The 20,890-nt window shown below is 35.4% G+C and overlaps 1 protein-coding gene across 1 annotated transcript in view; it reads left to right on the top strand.

The window, feature by feature from the left end:
• Nucleotides 1–478: 478 nt before the first annotated feature.
• LOC150100668 (uncharacterized) overlaps nucleotides 479–20,890 on the top strand; it is a 95,874-nt gene continuing 75,462 nt past the window's right edge. Inside the window, exon 1 of the mRNA XM_090401855.1 lies at nucleotides 479–583. Within this exon, the coding sequence (XP_090257981.1) occupies nucleotides 509–583 (75 nt within the window). The 5' untranslated portion in view covers nucleotides 479–508. The remainder of the gene's footprint in view (nucleotides 584–20,890) is intronic.

Raw genomic sequence — 20,890 nt, 5'->3', positions numbered from 1 at the left:
TATGTAGCCTTTATTTATTCTGGTAGAAAAATGCAGCGATGAATACTAATAACATTCGTTGATTAGCAGAGAGACAAATGATAGACTAAACTTACCAAATGTTTAAAACTCATCACCGTAGAGAAATCCTTGAAAAATCCTAAATGTAGTTAAACCCACTAAAAGAAGAGAAAAAACAGTTGATTTCGATGCTGAACATTTTGGCATTCCGAAGAGAAACAACAGTTGTAAGGCTCACACAACTTGAAAACGGCCGTTACATGAAACGCACGCCAACATTATCCTCGCAATGTTCTGCGTCCATTGATCCGATGAAAAGCATCAAATCTTCCCGCTGAGAGTCGCTCCGATCGTGTTCATCACGTGGCTTTTTTAAGAAAGTATCGCATCTCAAGTCTATGTGTGTGTGTGTGTCCATCGGATTGTTTCTTAGAGAGAGTGGTCTGAAAACTTCAGAAGAGTGGGGGTTCTCTATAACTATTTTCTGACGTTGTTTCGCGTGCGTGAAATGGCTATCTTGACATCGTGCTGTTGCTGGAAGTCTGTGAGGAGCGGGAGTTTTGCGTGTGGTTTCTACACCCTCGTAAGTACTCTGTCACTGTTCATACGAGGTATTACTACTTTCAAGTGAAGTCGCGTGTGAATCTTTCAATTTCTTAAGCAGGTGTCTTCTAAGATGTCGTTTTTCATCTTTATTGAACGAAGACGTTCTCGTTCAATAAAGGGATAGACTTGGAAGACAGCCCTCTAAAGACATCGTATTTTATGTTTAGTTTTTTTTTCAATGGCTCTAAAAAATATGCGTACAGCAAGAATTTCTATTGCGTTCCGTCTATAAATTAGTTAAACAAAACAGATAAATGCTTTCGAATTTTGTATTGCGACAAATGCAGTTTTAAAATGTCTAAAACGTTAATTCAAAGATTATTTTAATGTACTATCGTCTCAATCAGTTTGACATTGTGTGCTTTATTATTGAAAAATCGAGAATTTAAGTGCATTTTATAAAAGCGTTTTTATAAAATGCATCATAATTATATTTGTGACATGCACAAACAAGTACGTGTTGTAGATAAACATACCCATACATGGGTTATGTTTATAATGCACGTGTTTATTACATTTATATATTATTTATATAAAATACTTTATACATTTAAGTCATAGAAGAGTTTATTACTTATTGTTCACGAAATAATATGTTCCTTACTAGTTTTCGAATTTACAAAGCATTTAAAAATGTTGTGTACATTTTACAGAATAACATTTTGTGTTGTTTTGGCTTCTTACTATGGTCAAAAATTCACAATGAAAGAACGAAAACGAAAAAAAATAAAGGAAGACATCCAACAAAGAAGGAGAAATAAAAAAATATTAAATACGGGATAGACTACACTATAGTTTTACCAAAGTCAAATGAAAAGATCATGCTAAATTTTGAATCTCATTTAACCCATGGAAAGGTGCAAGTATGTAAAACACACACACACACACACACACACACACACACACACACACACACACACACACACACACACACACACACACACACACACACACACACACACACAGATCCTAACTTCTAGCAACTATTTTATTATGTAGAATATTTCATGAATACTTTGATCCATCTGATGAAAATCTGTCAAATATTTCAACTCTTTATTGCAGGATACCTCGAAAGATGGTAACAAGCAGCGGGATAAATAATTATTCACTTTTCACATTCAACTGCTTAATATTATTATTGCCTAGAAGTTCGATTCCACTTGCATTTTCTTAATGGAAGTGTTCCATGCCGGTGAATTTCAGGATGACAATTATTGCTACGAGTCTGGAAATTCAAGTGGAATTCCGATCCATTTTCTAAGATCGTTACTCTTTTCGCACATTATTAAGCCATCCACCACGAGCTGTTTGCCAGACTACTCAGATCACGTGATTCTCTCTTTCAGCACGTTACGAAGAACTCTTTGGAAATTGTTTCTGTAGGTAGAGTAGGGTACGGACGTAATTCTCTCTCTCTCTCTTCACTTACGGCCTGGCTGATCTACGATCCATCTGCAATCTAATTCCCTCTTTTCCTCTTTCTTTTTCGGAGCAGTTCTGTCTTAAGATGTGTTTGTTAGAAGACACTGCTCTCCGTAAAACTTTATAATGCTTTACGGTTGTGGATTCTCGTAAGAGATAATAGTTTCAATTTATTTGCAATTGTTTTCTTATCACAGACATCCCAAACTTTAGTTTTAGTGACAATTGAAAATGAACTACTGGAATTATTAGTTCATTATGAACTAATATTTAAACTTCTGTATTCAATATGAACAGAAATTCTGAAAAAATAGAACGATTTTTACTGGTAATCAAGAATTTTGACGAAATGTATAGAATTCTATATTTAATCAATATGTTTCCTTGGTGACTCGTTGGTTATTTACCACCTGATGGGTTCCTTTTCCTGCATCGTCCCGAGATTACTGAAAATTTCCTTTTCAGAATACAACTACGAAAACTGGAGTTTTTCCATCTGTTTTTCTCTTCTTATTTCATTTGTCATCCATTTGAATGGCAGTTAATCATTTGTCATTCAAAGTATCCTTTAGGCCAGTGTTTCCCAATGTGGGGAGTACATCCCACAGGGGAACAATTTGAATATTTTTTTTTTGGGGGGGATTAGAAAATGATGTTCCATTCGTCACCTCATCACTGATATATTCAAAAAACTCACCACTGTCGGCGATAATTTGTCGATGTTGCAACCCTGACTTTCCGAGAAAAAAAGCTGACGTCACTCGTACAGCAGTCAACATAAATACAGTATCAAGAACTCTCAGAAAAGCAAAATGATGAGTCCATTAGAACTTTATTCAACATAAAAGAAACAATGGCATGGCTTTCTGACGAGACAGAAACAAAATACCGAAATTCAACCAGTTTTGCCAAAAAAATACTGTTGCCCTTCCCATCGTCATATTTAGTTGAATGTGGCTTTAGTGCTGTAAATAACTTGCTACTGACAAAAGAAATCATCTGAATATCACAAACCGTGGGGATCTGAGATTGAAATTGACTAAATTAGTACCTCAAATAAAAAGTCTTTGCAGCAGACATCAAGCTCAAGGATCGCATTGACTTGAATTTTATTTTCCCGAGTTCAGTTCGATTTATGTTTTATAATATACGAAGTGAAATATAAAATTTATATTCATTGAAGAAAGCCAAATTAAAAACAGTTTTACCCGTGTTCCTTTTTTATTTAAAATACATAGTTATATTACTTTTTCAGAACTTGGATGACTATTATGCTAGAGGGAGGCATCAAAATCTTTGAGGGGGGGGGGATGATCCAAAAAACGTTGGGAAACACTGCTTTAGGCAAATCATCAGACCAACTGATGATATGATTTGTGCTTGTTTGGATAACATAACAGCATTTTATCTTTTACTGAAAATGAAACTGCGTATATTTTGGAAAAAAAAAGGTTACCTTTATTTAAAAAGTATCTTATGTTGCCGAATTCATATAATGCTATTGCTCTTTCATAAACAGTGGCGTCTATGATTACTACGATATAAGATGACGTTACTGTCACATAAGGAGAAAAAACGGCATCGTGCATTTTACATATATTTTCTTCTCTCCTTCACAAATATTCGGTCGTGTGGGAACTCAGTTCCTGTTCTTCCTTGTTATCTGTGACCTCGAAATATCCTTCTCTTAGAAATAAAAGTCTCCATATTCTCTAAGAATAAGCGATGGAGTTATGTGATCTCAGAGCTGTTAGCTCACATCAATTGTCCTTGTACGAAAGAGATGGTATCGTTGACTTTTTATTCCTGTCAGTTTCTGATGAAGTGCTCTCGAAATCTATAGGGTTTCCATCTCTAGAAAGAAACAGATATGATCTTCTATCATCTGCATCCCACTCATCCCAAGCATCCTCTCTCTTCCTTCATATTTATCTTCTTTAATGCAACGATCGTGTGTACGTGTGAGGATAAAAAAGAAATGGTATCAGGTAGATACATTACTAGATATGTAAGGCCTATCATACACACAATGGAAACTGCTGAAGATACAGATATGTTGTTGCTATGGTTACATGTCATTGAAGTAAGAGACAAACCGATAAAGCTGGAAGTACCATAAATACTTCCTATTTACAGATATCGAACAATCGCATGTCAATAGTCTACATATGGAAAAGAACAAAAAAAAATGAAAGTAGAAGAATTTAATTACTTGAACAACTACTTTGCTTAATCTTAAAATTAATACCAGAATACCGTGCTTAATAAGCATGTTCTTTTAGAAATTATGAAAGAATATTAAATGATTCATTTTCTGTATAATTTATAGCATAAATTCAAATACTTCTGTTTGTTAAAAATTCCCTTGCAACACAGAAGCTTCAAGGCAAATTTCCTATCAACCCTCCTCTTTCTTTATGCATAATATTTTCCTACATCTGATAAAGTAGTCAAATGGGCAGAAATTTCTTTTTCCTCATATAGCTATGAAAACTTCCAGCTACCATCATATTTCAACCATTACAGCGCCAGTTCATGAAAGTTCACACCTCAATCCATGCTTATGAAATGCTCCAAGAGTAAACAAAGACCAATTCAAATTTATTCCTAAATACTTTATTGCAAAGCACTTGATCATAAATTGTGTTAGTTGTTAGTTTCCCCTACGATATTAAAGAGGGACTCTATGAGATTATTTTGTGTTCAAGTCTTATCATGTTTCGTTGGATTTAATTCCAAGGATGCACTGCAAGTTGATTGATCTCTCCGTTTAGGTTGGTAAAATTATTTCTTTCATTTAAACCAAGAGAGAAAGGATTAGAACTATTATAGATGCTCATGTTATTGAAAGACCAATGAGTCAATCATAGATATTAATTATATTTAAAGGAAGCCAAGCTACTTATACGTAATAGACCACCGTGTCTGATTTATCAAGGGAATGCTATATTGCTGTTAATTAAAATGAGATGAGATAAAGCACAAGAATACGTTGTGTTGTGTGTGTGTGTGTGTGTGTGTGTGTATGTGTGTGTGTGTGTGTGTGTGTGTGTGAATTTCTAGAAAGATATAAGCACATTATTTTTATTTATTTTTTCTCATGTCTCTCACTCATTCTTAGAAAAACACTGAATCTTCAGAAGAAATAAAAATTTTATTTCTATCAAAATGAATGTATTTATTCTTGATCAGATCAGCGAACTGCCTGCGATATTTGAATGCACCCAGGAAATTAATAAACTATATTTTTAGGCATTTATACGTGAGATGAATTTCACTTATTGGATACGATCGAATCCATGCTATTATTTCTTATTGTTAGCTAATTTGTATGCCAACGCTCCACTCCAAGCCACTGTAGGACTTTGAAGTTCAAATTATAAATTCAATCACCAAAGAAAGGAACATAATTCTCCCTATTTCTATTATTTTTCTACTACATTTTCATTATAATTTTCATTTATATTCTTCTTTATTTTTGTCTATCTTTTCTTTCTCTATGAACTTAAATAAGAAATTTGTTACTTCGAGTTTTTATTTTTCGCTGTCTGTTGTTCAACCCTTTTGCTGTAAGCTAAAGCCTATAAATCATTCATACTTCAATTTCTGTCCGTTAGGCTGATGGAAATATTATCTAATACTTACCCGGCATACAACAGCACAATCAAGAATGTTCCCATCACTCTGCTTGCAGCCTTCATGCATTAAAGATTACGTGACACATTTAATCTTCTCGTACTTGTCCACGACTTATGTACGTACCAAGCAGCTCCTTGAGAAAGGATAACTGAAGTGATCTTCAGATAACCATCTACGTATAGATTGAATATCTCTTCCACTTACATGTTCGGAGCAGAGCTTGTTTGTTGTTATTATTTACCCTCTTGACATCTCCCTCTTTCTTCTTTAGTTCTCTTTTTTTTTTTCACATGCGCACATGATGAGCACTATTTTATGAAACTTGTTTACTGACGTCACTGGCGTGCATCCTAAAATCTCTAGAGAGAAACTGGAAGTGTTTGATCATAACTTAAAAAGGTTTCGAATTCTTCAAGAAGAAGTAACATGCGGAACAGAAACTTCTTCTTAAAGTAGAGAGGATTCTACACACACAAATAATGGTTCAACGTTTAATTCTTCTCGTCTGTTTTTCTTGTCGATAGACCTCTCCCCTCTCCAGGACTGAGCATTATAAACAGACATTACTTCTCATTTAATTTGGTTTGAGAAGAATATCTGATTAATTGGATTGATTTTCCCAATTTAAATTTGGAACATCAATTTATTTAAAGCAAACTTGATTTCATCATAAAGGTCTTCTAATTATTATTTATATTTTATGTAATCCAAAAGAAAGTAGAAGCAAGCAGAAAGGTTTATAAAAGTAAACATAAAGTTTTACTGAAGTCGAATGAATGGAGACGGGATCACTTCTAAGAAAATTTCTAGAAAATTTAGAAAAACGGAAAAACTTTTTGTTGAGTTTTAGGTGCAATTTATGAACGATGGAAACGGAATACATTTTATCTTATGGCATATTTTGAGTACAAACTATATATTTTGGAAATTGCAAAGGGCAAATCATTACCATTATCTTTCCAGTTTATGAGAATTCTGGAGATATTAATGTATGTGCCAAGAAAGCTTAGAAATGAATATTATTCCATAGAGACAAATCTGCGCTTGTTGTAGAGAATAAAGTGATATTCCTGAGGGGTGCTCGTAGGATCTTCGAAGATGGATTCTTAGGATAAGTCTCTTTTATTTCTTTTCCTTTAAATTGGAAATTTTAAAATCAATATTTAGTACTATTATTTACGAAGTAGTTTAGCCTCATAATTTTCATAATGGAGACTAGTAGAAGGACTCTTGTAGGGTTCAAAATTTAGTGCTAGATCCGTGTTAGTCTGTCTTTTCTTTGGATCCATAAATAAAACACATGATTCACAGGATTTCCCACAATTGGATACCTGTTAGGAACACAAGATGACTGTTCTTGGGACAATCTGAGAGTCGACATAAACCTCACTGCGCTTTTAAATATATTTGTGTCTTATTTATGCTATCAACATTATGCTTCATGGTTTGAATTCCATTTTATTTATATTTCATACGAGACACTATTGGACGATGGCTTGTTATTCTGAAGGACTTGCTGAGTTTTGCCATCGATTTTGTTGTAAAATATAATGCGGTTCTTAAGGAATTAATCTCTAGTTTGTTCTTAATTATCTCAGTCTCCGTGAACGTGGAGCTTACCATATTAAGCAACGTAATAACGGAGTTTCATGGCTTATTGTAATAGATATGAGATACGCGGAATTCAGCATTTACAAAGTTTGCGAATTCTGATAGACTGATCATATCTTATTCATTACTTTGTCTAGCCAAGTTATCTAAAATATCTAAAAACACATTAAAAGAGGGTTCGTTTATTGGCTGTTTTCAAAGCATTTCTCTCCTTTTCACGTAGTCATTAACACTGGCAATCAACGTCGGCACTAATGAGGATGTATTTAGGATACAAAAATTCCAAGTTGATTCATTACCGGAAAATGAAACAACAGAGCTAAGGATAATGGGAGCTGAGATGCTTTAATTTAAAGTCAACACTCCAAGATTACTGATATGAAATTGTTCAAACAGTTATGACGGCAGTAAACATAAGATGCCTTTAACGTTCACTGTAATTTAGGAAAACATGTAAATCGGAAATAAACACAACACATGCAGCGACAGATGTCTTGTTACACCATCTCTACCCAGGTAGGATTAATCGTCCTATAATAACATTAATTAGGTATATTCTGTTATTCTGCATTGATTTAACCTCAATATCTGCTTGGGAATAATTCACTGAGAAAACATCAATAAAAGTTGACCTCCGTAAAGTTTTTAGGAAGTTAACTTAGCTTATTTATGTGAATTCCATCTAGAAAAGGTTGCAGACTAATCACCCATTAATATCAGTAACGTGGGTGGTTAGTTGATTACATTTGACGTCATTGAATGCCATCATGGTCACTTCCATACCTCATAGGGCTTTAGAAGTGAAGTCCTCTGCTAGAAGAAGTGGTAGGGTCGCAGATTCCCATTCACACAGAGTTAGAAGGGCAATCACAAACATCCAGGCTCATGGCGGGATTTGAACCGGTAGCCTCTTGGCTGGAAAGCGGATATACTAATCAATCGACCAATTACGTCAGCACTGTGGATAGGCAAAGGTTAAATAATCTGCAAACCACTCTCTAGAGACCAATCGTAGTAATTTTTCAAGTGATTTTAGGCCTTCAATAAGCGGCGCGAGCGATGATCTCACACTGACTCACATTGTCTACCATTGAAGGACTGCAACAAACATTCATACTAACAGTATTCGAACCTAGTCTGTTGGTCGGAAGACGGAGATGTATCCACACAGCCAGCCAAGCCGACCATGACAAACTATGATGGGCCACTATGCACAACCACGCTATACATTATTATTATTATTTACGACTGACTGACTGATTTTCCCTTTCAGTCATTTCAGACAGTAGTGACTTTGTAGGTAAATGTAATTTTATGTGCTTTTTTTAAAATTCAGTCCTGACCAACCTTTCTAAATAATCTGCTAGCACCTATTTTTTTTTTAATGAGAATTATCTCTCTCTCTCTCTCTCTCTATTTACAGATAAAAGCAAGTTTTTCTTTCTTTCTTCCTTTTTTTAATAAACACGATGAAAGAAGAGGAACAAAAAGACAGATGAATTGCATGTGTTAAAAAGTGGATATTAACGTTTATTCATAATATAGTAAAGGCAGACGGATGATGACAAGGAAAAAATAATAAAAAATATCGTAAGGTTTGAAGAAATGCTGAAATGAAAGAAGGTAAGAAAGATGAATTTCAACTATTCCTACAAACGAAGGGCAAGCAAAAAAAAAAAAAGGACTACATGCAGTTTATGTCATTGGAGTAAAATGGATGAAGACAGATGGAGGTAACAACAAACCCCAGGTGTCAGCAGCGGTGGTACGTTCAGCTCTATTTACATGGCGGACAGATACGTCATAATCCAGCTTTCTTAGAGAGCTTTGAAACATCTTTTCCTTCCCCATCGCTCTTTTCATCTTCCCTAATTCTTTGAGACTGATGGAAATGACCTTTTCCTAAGATCAATATACATTGATCAATATACCCTAACGGAATAACAACCTATCGCGCTAAGCGATTCAAGGGCATTTCTAATGGATTAGTATTTACCTGATGTAGTATACCTCATTTCAGAACAAAGATGTCTTTTATGCTTCCGTCTGTCGATTCTTGTTACGAATCCATGAGAAGAAAGAGCCACTAATGGACCACCAAACTATCTCTCTTAGAGAAAGAGATATTTTTCAAAGGAATCTGCTAGTGAAAACCTCAATGAAAATAATAACAAGCATTAAAGTAATGCGCGTATGTTACACTTCACTGAAAGTAATACATTTTGTTCGTGATCAAAGTACATTTAGTGAAAAAAACTACATTAAACTGACGCACAATATCTATTAAGAGCAACAAGAACAAACGATAGTGCACCTCTTATATTGCTTTTAGTGTCATAAAGAGGAAATGGATGTTCTTGTTCCAAGTACTGTACAAATACTTGAAACAAGAGACATAAAGAAATATGAGATATCTGCACGTCTTAATCCCTTATGTAACAGTGAACATCTGTATCTAGACATTGATCTTGCTAGAGACTCAGAGATTAAACAAGGTACCACATTGTTTCCCACAGTATAATATACACTGCTTGCAGCGCCCTCTCTGACAGCTGTTGAAATTAGGTGGATTATTTAAGAAATGATTTTGTCCAATGACAATCGTTACTGAAATAAATTATTCATGTGACTTGCTCAAAGAATAGGCAAAGAATGCCTCCTAGCTGCTTAAAATTACCGAACAAAGCATCCTTGATTATGCTCTAGTTCTACATCAGCGGAGGTCCCGGATGTCAATTTGTCAATAATTTTCTGTTGTGCGAAACTAGTTAATCAATTAGGGAAACTAGATTTTCTCTCCGTCTCTTGTTTGATAAAGGAAGGCTGAGTCTTCCAGGTTTGTCCTTAATAGGAGTATACCTCTACATGTTCTCTAAGAATATAAACTGGAGTCACTAAGAATTGGCTTAGTTAGATTAGCCCATTTGTTATCGTGTTTACAAAAGTCTGTAATAGCAAAAGCGTTTATTTATCTATCAGATGAGTTAACAATTCTTATTTTAGCGAAATTATCTTTATTGGTAGCATGTGCTGCTTGTGTGTCGTTTCAGTTGGATAATTTTACCAATACATTTTTTAAAAATATCTTGATCCTAAAGCAAGGTATTGTCAATGTATTTAAGTTTAGACATCTTAGATTCAGTGATGATTATTTTATTCTGTTCGTCGCAATTAAAAATCTGTATAAATGGGAAAACTCTCATTGGAAAACATCGCGTTTAATTTTCTTGTTCGGTGTTTCCTAAAACTTTTTCATCCCGCTGCTCTTCCTCTACCTAAATATGAATCAGATACAGGCGCCTAACCTATGATTCTTATAATTTTATTTTCAAACTTTGACTGCAATTGCGAAATTAATAAAATTAAAAAAAATATACTCGCGATTATAAACAGATATACTTTAATATGCATGTGTTTCATTTCAGTTCTTGGACATTATGAGACACACAACCCGATATTTGAAATATTAGTAAGAAAAAGAAAGACAATTTCATCATAAAATTTATTACATTGTTCTTGCCTTTAAGCATGCAAGATTATTAAATGGGATGGTAGATTGATGCTTGGTTTTATCTCCCTGTTTGGAATGGACTAGATATAAGCATTCTTCTATGCCTGCAGGATAGACAGACTAATATGAAAGGCTGTAACGAAGACACAGGATGAGTGTTAATTCTAGGACAGACGTTTCAAGCCTAAATTGGATGGGGAGGATAACATTAGGACTTTTCTGCCAAAAATCTATAGGAGGCATGTTGCGTATCGTCTGTTGCAATATTATCATTGAAGCAAAGATAAAGAAAGACGAAACAAAGAAATAAACAACACAGAGAGAGAGAGAGAGAGAGAGAGAGAGAATCTCTTTCAGAGCATAAACATTCAATGGATGAACTAGAACCCTTAAATCCTAGAATTGTTGGAGTTCCCTGAGATCCAGTTTATTACCTCATCTTCAAATAAAGGCCAATTTCCTTTGTTTAAAGAAACTATCGTCTTCTTCCATCTCAGCACACATACTTGCAGGGAATGTAAAGCGAACGTATTTATCACTGGCAATGAAATGCTGACCGATCTGCAGCTTATAGGATTTACAGTTTGTCTTTTTCAAAGCACCTTGTGAATTAGTCGACTGAAGAATGCAAAGTTTCGCACTTGAACGTACAATTGACTTCTTCAGACTTCGTAAAAATTGTTCGCGAACGTGTTGAAGAGGTTTTTTTTTTTTTTTTTTTGAAGGTATAGAGTTTTATTGGGTCGTCTTACAATTACTTTTCTCAACACTGTCATTTTCTTTGAACTGATTCATTAATCACCGTCTGAGACATTTTTAACAGGAGGATAAGGCTATTCACCGAAATTCATTTTGTACACGAATTACTAATTCAAATTTTGCGTATCATAAAATACGCTGGAAATTTTTTTCTTGAACTGATATCTTCTGATTAAACTGAAATGTTCGTACATGCGCACAGAACTGTTTGAACAAATAAATCGTAGGTTTGGTTTGAAAACTATTTGGTAGGATGATTACAATCATATTGAACTGTAATATGCAAGACGAACTCGTTCTAAATGACGCCATGAGATTGGTAAGTGATTGGGCACATGTGCGCATGCGTGGTAGTACTGGAGGTGATATTTATTTCTTTGGTGCAGTCTATCTTGTAGGTTATCAATACAGCAATCCTCTCAGATGCAACTACTTTTTTTCAGTCTTAACCTCAATTAAAAATAGCTAACACATATCGATCAATAATTTTAATATAATTATTATGTTATAAATATCACAATAATTGTGACATAATTACAATGATGGCAATAAGCAGGATTATTTTTTTTATTTGCATTTCCTTAATCATAGCAGACTTCAGTATTACGTAATTCAATCATTACGTTATATTAATGCGGAGTCAATAATCTGAAATTACGTGAAATGAGTCACTACAATTCGTCTACACGAGCCTGTAGCTAGCTGCAATGGATTAACAATGGATAAAATAAGCGTTTGGAAAACGGCATTCAATGGACTGTTCATTTTTGTATATAAGTAATAACAATTCAGAGAAATAATTTCTTGTGGACGCGAGAAACTAAACATTGTTAAGTCAAATATACATCTCGAAGCATTATTCTTCTTCGTATCCAGTTTGTTGCATTACGTTAATTAGATCACCTGTACGAGATTTTATTTGTTGGAAGAATCGCACATTTTGAGGATGGTTTGGGGCTCACCACCCAAACGTGCCAACAATATTCGATGTTCGGATGGATCTGGGACATATAAAATGTTAGAAGTTGTGCAAAAAAGAAGTAATGTTCAGAACGGAAAAATAATATCGGATTTTTTGGAGGCAAGAGGAGACGGATGAGGTGTTTTTGCCAGAATAAGCTATATGTGAAAGTCAACTCAAAAAAGAGAAAACCGATCATCATTGGCGAGCAGACTGTTACCAAAAGTGAGAAATGGTCTTTCCACCGGGAAATAACACAGGCTTTCTTGAGGATATTGAAATTTACTAGATTATCTTCAACCTACTTGAGAATAGTTAGAAGAGAGGCTTAAGGCATCTATTATTGAAGCTTAAGTCGTTTTAAACACACGGTTTTGTAAACGACAAAATACTGTCGTCAGCAAATCTATTAATAAGACTCAATGATAGAAGATCATTGATTTATAGGAGGAAGTGTGTAAGCGAAAGTACTGAGCCAACAGAGTACTTCCAGCAACACTGATGGAAAAATCTATCACAGGAAAGCATCCTCTATGATATGCAATATGCAATGAATGGTTAGAGAAGTAAAGTTCACAACAGACAGGAGGGAGATATAGAGAGTGGTAGCCTGGCAAGAAGGGCACGATGCTAGAATTGATCATTTGCCTTGGGAGGATCAAGAGTTACCAGGGGTTCTTCTCCGAGCTTTTGTTCATGTTCTTTTCACATATATTTCACAATGTTATAATCGATTCATTACTTATCGCTTGTCAAATCCCATCTAAGATTACAAATAATCTTAAAAGATTTTCAAATGAATACGAATTAGCCCGACTGAGATGGAAATGTTTTTCCCATTTGGAAACTCGGGTTATTCATCTCGAATAACAGAAAACCTGGTTTTTCTGTTATTCGTGTTGTTTTCTGTTGTTTATGTAAAACTAGTTAGTTTTAGCCACTTCGGTTGTAAAATTCGAAGCAGCAAAAACCACCGTTTTTTTTCCTTAAAACATGCGAGATACTTAAGAACATAACTAGCACTGCGGTTGTGTCTTATCGATAAAGAAAAGTGAGCTGCATACCGAAATATAGAAGATAAATAGGCAAACTCGAACATCAAACGAACTAACAATGACGAATAAAGAAGGTCCTTATATATATGATATATATATATATTTTCTTTCTGAGTTATGATATAAAGAAAATGAAAGAAAACTACTGTGAAAATACTAAGGAGAAATAGCACCATAGCTTAGAATTTTAAGTAACACAAGAAGCGCCCTTAAAGGAAATATAAGAAATAATTTTTCTCCGCTGCAATCATGTTATTTTTTACCTTCATTAGATGAAGGGTTTTCTCACTTATAAATGCTGTCACATCCTCATGCATTATTTATAACCCATGCTCTCGTTGGTGAGAAGGTGCTTTATAATATTTTTTTCTTCTTGTTTTTATTTTGTGCATTTGCAGCAAAACTCAATTAAAGAAGCAGGTGATTTTGCAGTCCAATAGCTTCATCTGGTTTCTTGCTAGTATTAGAGGGGCGTAACTGAGTCGACTGGTTTATATTTTCGTTTTTGGATGAAGCAAGCGAAAGAAAACGAAAAAGAGGCTGCCAAGAGGATCGTTGCAACATCGATGTCGAAACCAATACAATTTCAACGTTTACCCAAGTATTCGCTACTGATACATTTTCAATAAATAAATAAAAAATAAAATATATATAATAAAAATATAAATTAAACATATAATAAAAAATAAAATACTTATCAGCATGCCGACCTGGTTGGCTGAATGGTTAGCGTATCGGCTCTCCGGATGCGAGTTCGATTCCCGCCAGTGCATGGATGCTTGTGATTGTCTTCCACATTCAGTCATCCAAGTATATATACGAATCCAACTACCTAAACAGTGAAGCTTCCTTAGTTGCCAATCTTCAGAATTCCAACTGTTGTCCTTTTTTTCAGTTCTACTGACCAAACAGAAATATTTTCTGTAAGCAATGTTAATCTAATGACAACCGAAATATCACAATCATTTCACACTTGCCCAACACTCGTGCTCTTCCTTTACTTAGTCCTAAATTATTCTTACAACGTATCCATGTTTTTCAATTTGTACCAGAGCAATCAAAAAAAGTTCAGCATACCATAAACGTTATAAGATAAAAAAATCACAGTTTCGTTCCCAGCTTATAAAGCAACCATTAATCAATCCAATCTGACCTCGAAAGAGCTAAATGGTGAAACTCTTCTATTGTACAAATTGCAGTTATCGAAAACTTCTGATCCCTTATAAAGGTCGCAATTTCTGTCCACCCATCTCTGCTTCCATTTGTTCGTCTCATCCACATGTCATTAATGTAAGAATTAAAGACAGAACTTTCCTCATGGTATCATCTTCTCTTTCACCTCTTGCATGTGAAATAGAAGATGATACCATGAGGAAAGAGAAGATGAGGAACTTAACTTTGACAAAGTCAAAGTTAAGTTCCTCATATTATGGGAACAGTACATGATATGCTTTCTGCAGTATTTTTCCAGAAAAATATCATAAAACTCTACTATCCATATACCATACGTTTCATTGTAATTACACTAAAATATATCAAAGCAACTAATATAACCACAAGAAAGAACATACGAGGACATAAGTTACCTTCATAACTCTACTACTAGTATGTTCTTTCTTGAGGTTATATCACTTGCTTTAATATCATTTTAGTTCTAGCTGTTTATCAGAATTTTCCAAAAACCTCCCCTTCGTATATTTGCTATGTATTTTAGTCTTTCAAGACCAAAATATCTCTTGATCCTATCAAACGGGCAAATAATATCCTGCATGACCCTAAAAAATAAGGGAAAATAGACAGTATTGAAAAAAAAAACCAATATTACACGTTATCTAAATATCTTTCGACAAATCAAATTCGCAAAGAAGACAATAATCGTCCTCCCATTAAAATTCACGTCATAACATCATAACCAGGACTCATATAATTAATCAGAATCAAAAATTTCTCTCCTCACGAAAATTATTGAGGTTATCTTACATACAAAATATACACAAAGCATTGAAATATACATTCAAACTTATTAATTATAAATTAGTAATCAGCACAAACGAGAAAGCAGCTACTCTTTTAAAACCCATTAGGATTCACACTAATAAAGAAATATTTGAATATTTTAACGCATAGTTTCCCATACCGACCAAACTGTGCTTCCTCTTCCGCTTCTCTCTCTCTCTCTCTCTCTCTCTCTCTCTCTCTCTCTCACACACACACACTTATAAAAAATAGTAAAAAATAGATCATAAATAAAACTTCATAGTTTCTAGGCCTAATCCTACCAGTACACGATTCCAGCCAAGAAGGTTAACTGAGTAGAACTCTCCTATATACAATAAGCATGTTATTAAACTAGCTACATTTAGCCTTTAGCCTGCTTTTTTCCCCTTAAAGAGATAAAAGTCTACCTTGAAACTAAAAATCCTTTTCGTCACCTTATTCCATTATAGTATAATAGAAAAGTGATCACTACCTATTTTTTTTTCCTGTACTGAAGGGTCACCAGTCAATGAATTGCCACGAGTAGGGATTCTGTCAATCCACATACGCTGGAGTGCATTTGAATAGTTTGGGAGTTAGATTTTCGGAGAAAGTGATGTTTAGTAAGAGTGTGGTAGCTCAAAACCCTGGAAAGTAGAGATATTAGGGAGGATGAAATCTAGCATGTGTCTGGCCACCCCTGTGATAAATGAGTCTGTGAAATCCCATTATGCAATGCTGAATGGGATTGCACAGGTCTTCAACTTAAATGGGTTGGTAATGACATTACACAAGGGTAGCTATGGGTACAAATGAAATTTGTACCCATAGCTACCCTTGTGCACACGTTGAAATGCAAGAAGTATCAGGAACAAGGGTGAGGAGTTTTTGGCATTTCTAAGCTAGCTCTACTTGACCAAACACTATCACTGAGACCTGAAAATTATACAGTTACAGGGATAGAAGGTAAAAGGTATTGTATTTTCAGGGATGATAAAAGGAACAGGACAAGAGGTGGTTATAGCTGCAGAATACAACTAACAACATTAGAAGTTAAACAGGATATTAGGTCTAAGGGAGAAGGTTTATTTGAGGCTCTCTGGTGTAATATAGAGGCAAATAGGACAAAATACGTTGTTGGTGCTGCTATAGACCAGGGAATCCACAAGAAGATGTAGATGTCATGTATCGGCAAATTAGTACAATGAGTGTAGGCCGAATTATTATGGGAGACTTTAACTATGGGGGACATCGACTGGACGGAGGAAAGGTGGAAAAGTAGGAAGATGGAAGTGGGATTCATACGGTTGCTAAGTGACAATTACATGAAAGAAGATGTTATAGAGGGTGGATAAGGGGTTTGAGAGTGTTGGATCTGATAACAGCATCAGAAGATGTATCCATAACCAAGATTGGGTGAGAGTGACCATGCGGTCTTACGCTGGGAAGTTGCCAAGCATGTGGAGTTCTCTATCAAGAAGAGTTTATATTCGATTATAAGGCTGGTGATTATGAGAGACTCCGGAGTCACTTTGGAACAGTGCCACGGCTTGAGAAGCTGTAAGGAAAGAATATCAGTAGTAGTGCATGGCAAGTGGTCAGAGATTGCTTGAGGGTAGCAGTATCAGACTGCATACCCAAGGTCAGAAGCATAAACCAAGTTGGAATTAAGAGGATAAGTAGGGATATAAAGTAAGATCTGCGAAACAAAAGAGAACATCTTGGAGGAAATATAAGGAGAAAAGTGATCAGCATACTCATCAGCAGTACAAAGTGCAAGCAAGAAGAGTGACTAGTATGGTAAGGAAGGCCAAATCAGACTATGAGAGAGAATTAGCCAAACAGGCCAAAGTAAACCCAAAAGAGATTTTTTTCGTTATAGGAACTAAGAGGAAAAATGACTATGGTAAAATGACAATGAAAATGAAAATCCCATGGTAGGAAGGTGACAAAGACAAAAGAAATAGTTGAGTTGCTGAGTGATCATTTTGCAAAGGTGTATCATCCAGGTGGTGATTTTACAGTTGCTGATGTTACAGAGATTCACGTTAACATTGAATTAGATGAATAGGAGGTGTTCAGCATATTAAAAATATGAACGTGAAAACAGCAGTGTGGGGATTAGATGGCATATCAGCTCATGCTCTACATAAATATGCAAGACAATTGGCATTGCCTCTGACGAAGTTGTTCAATCTAAGTCTCATCTCTAGCAGGGTGCCAAGGGAGTGGAAACAGGGTAGGACAATACCATTGCATAAAGGTGGCTCTAAGACAGTATATTGAGAGTGTTTGTTAAAGTACTGGAAAAGTTGGTGAAAGGTAAAATACAACAGTGGGTGGATAGGGATGAGATACTCTATAGTGGACAACATGACTTTGTAAAAGGTTGGTCCTGTCTTAGTAATTTATTCACATTTTATAATCAAGTGACATCAGAATTGGATAAAATAATGGCTACACCATGATAGTGCCCGACTTTGTCAAGGTATTTAACAAAGTACTACATGGAAAACCATTACAAAAACTGGAGAAAATGGGAATGAATATAAGGCTACTAGTATGGATAGGAAGATGACTGACGAACAGACATCAGAGCGTAATATATGGTGGAGTGGAGTCTAGAAGAATGATGGTGATTAGTGGAATACACCTTAGGGTTCGGTAAAGAGTAGTAGAGCGACTACTGTTTAATTTGTAGGGAAAGATTTAAGAGGGGATATTCAGTTGTTTGTTGATGATACAAAATTATGGAGCAATACTTGATAAAGGTGATGTAGATATCCTGCAGGATGATTTAAATAAATTGGTATTGTGGGCAAAGCATTATGATTATCAATTTAATGTAGCAAAATGTAAAGTGGACCAAGAGTGAAAGTTCAGGGGGCATATTGAAAAAGCTGGTAAACCTGCTCAACGAATTTCTTGAATATTGAAAAAACCCTCTAACAAGTAAAGATAAGGGAGTTATTATCCCTCTTTATAAGATTATGATTCGTCCACATCTTGAGTACTGTGCGCAGATTTAGTCACCTGGGTTTCTTGGGGACCAGAAGGTGGTAGAAACGATTCAGAAGCGAATGACAAACTTGTTGGCAGGTCTATGGAATACTTTCTACAAGGATAGATTGAAGATTGTACAAAGTTTAGTTGATAGGCGGAAAAGAGGGGACATGATAGAAACTTTTAAGGTATTAAAGGGATTTATAAAATTGATGCAAAGGAAAATTTTCAATATATGACAAATATATTGAAAGGTAAAGGCCATCAGTGGAAGTTGTAAAAAATCTGGTCCGCACACCCCTACTAACCAGAGTGTGGTTAGTAGGGGTGTGCGGACCAGATATTTTGCTTGGAGAGTGGCGAGTGAGTGGAATGAATTTCCAGAATTGGTTGTGAGTTCCCTGACGGTGAATGGAGAGGTATGGTTGGATTTGTCTGTGTGTGACGCTTGATTTGGGTCTCTCGCGATGAGTCTCGGTGGAGATGCCGTAAATAATAATAAGATCTTTAAGCCTGCGTTATCTACTTCTTGATATATGCATGAAAAGGTATGGATAACCAATATTGTTGTCGATCTTTACATTTCAAAGGTATCTGATGGGATCTGGCATAGAGGACTGCCCAGCAAAAGTCCATCATATAGTCTAGTCTACCTTTCACTATTTGTAATAGTGGTCCTTTTCTCTCTCTCTCTCTCTTTCTTGTGTTTCACTATCATGGTGACATCTCTTCAGATATTTATAAGAAGGAAGTTCCTGTGTGCTCTGTTCTATCGCCAATCACCTTTCTAATGTACATCAAGTACCTTAACTACTGTCTTTCGCCAACTTCAAACGACATCCACAGTTTGCTAATCATGGTACAGTCTGCTACTCATCAGAAAAGCTTTGCAGAGCTCAAACATCCATTGATTCTTGGAAATGTCTGGTATGTGTGTCTGAATCTTTGAACCGTAGGTCATACTTAACATACCCAGTTTACCGACATAATTACGCTAGCCTCATATCCTGAGATGCTTCGCCTATAATGGTTTTTTCACATTGATTTGTATCTTTAACTTTGCTGGCATAAAACACTTAGTGTTCATTTTCGCTGAAAAGTTACTTTTAACCTATCTGACTATTAATGCCGTGCAAATCTCAAGTCCATCTAACCTTAAAATACTAATCCGACATTTGAGGTGAGGTGCCGATGTAGCCTATGCTGCTCAAAGGAAGAGTGTCATGTCTGTCTTCGGGCAGCCTGGAAAGACCACATCGCTTTTAGACATCTCCTAGTGCAGACTGGGTCCATTCTAGTCATCACAAAGAGGAACTTTTTTCTGTATTTTTCGACCAGTTTGCGAGTTAATCTATAACGGGCAAGCAGGTTTTTCCCCCACCCGGAAACTCGACTTTTAACACCGCATCTCAATAATCGATAGTGGAACTCAAACAATCAGAAACAATAATACCAGTGTTCGGGTTTTGGGCCACTATATGGCGGATTGTCTTCCCTATGTTATTCATTGATAGATCTGCCTCATTATCATTAAACGCGTGATAGAATCTGGCAATCTGGCACGCACCTTTCTCCAAAAAGTTAGCCAAAAGGAGTTCAGCGTAATTCCTTTGAGGAAAAATTGCGTCAGAGGATTTATATTTTATTTATTTACATTTAAGATGGTGGCTCCAAAAATCTCTGCTGTGCAGAAAATGGCCTCACTCTAAATCGCTTTTTCAAGCCAATTTCTCAAACACAGTTTGTTTCTGCTGGATATCATTTCTACATGCATTTACATAGTACCCTTCCAAATAAATGCCATCTTTTCAATATTCTGCTAAGCGTATATCACAAAAAAGAGGCTGACCATCATCGATTCACTGTCCAACTACTAATCTAAAACTTTTTTTTATCTTCCTCTTTCATTTCATCTGTTTCTAATAACAGAACAGCATTTCTATGAAGTGTTCCCCAACGACTATAACTCCTGTCTATGCTCACAAACAGTTAATGGACTAGAAACTGATCGTGTGTAAAACTAATATTAAAATGCCATTTTTCATCTTCGAATTTAAAGCGCAAAATAAAGAGCGATCTTGCATCTTCATTTTATCCGGAAATATGAAGACTGCTCATTGAAGAAGAAAGAAAAATATTCAACATTGTAGCGCGATGTGCGCCTAAACATCAGTTCTTCAAAGAAAAACTTCAACTAAATTAGTTATTAATGTTTCCTGGATTTAAGGGAAGAAGAAAATTTTTATAATTTCTCTCGCTTATTTACTTCGACATGGATGGTTGGACAGATAATAAGAATCCATTAGGTGCGCCTAGTTTTACACATGTACGTGCAGTTTTCTT

The sequence above is a fragment of the Typopeltis vanoorti genome, chromosome 12 (genome assembly GCF_054136105.1).
Source record: "Typopeltis vanoorti isolate ZY-2024b chromosome 12, IOZ_Tvanoo_1.0, whole genome shotgun sequence".
NCBI classification, from domain to species: domain Eukaryota; kingdom Metazoa; phylum Arthropoda; class Arachnida; order Uropygi; family Thelyphonidae; genus Typopeltis; species Typopeltis vanoorti.
Note: the sequence above shows the minus strand (reverse complement) of the source record. Positions and strands in the feature narration are given on the sequence as shown.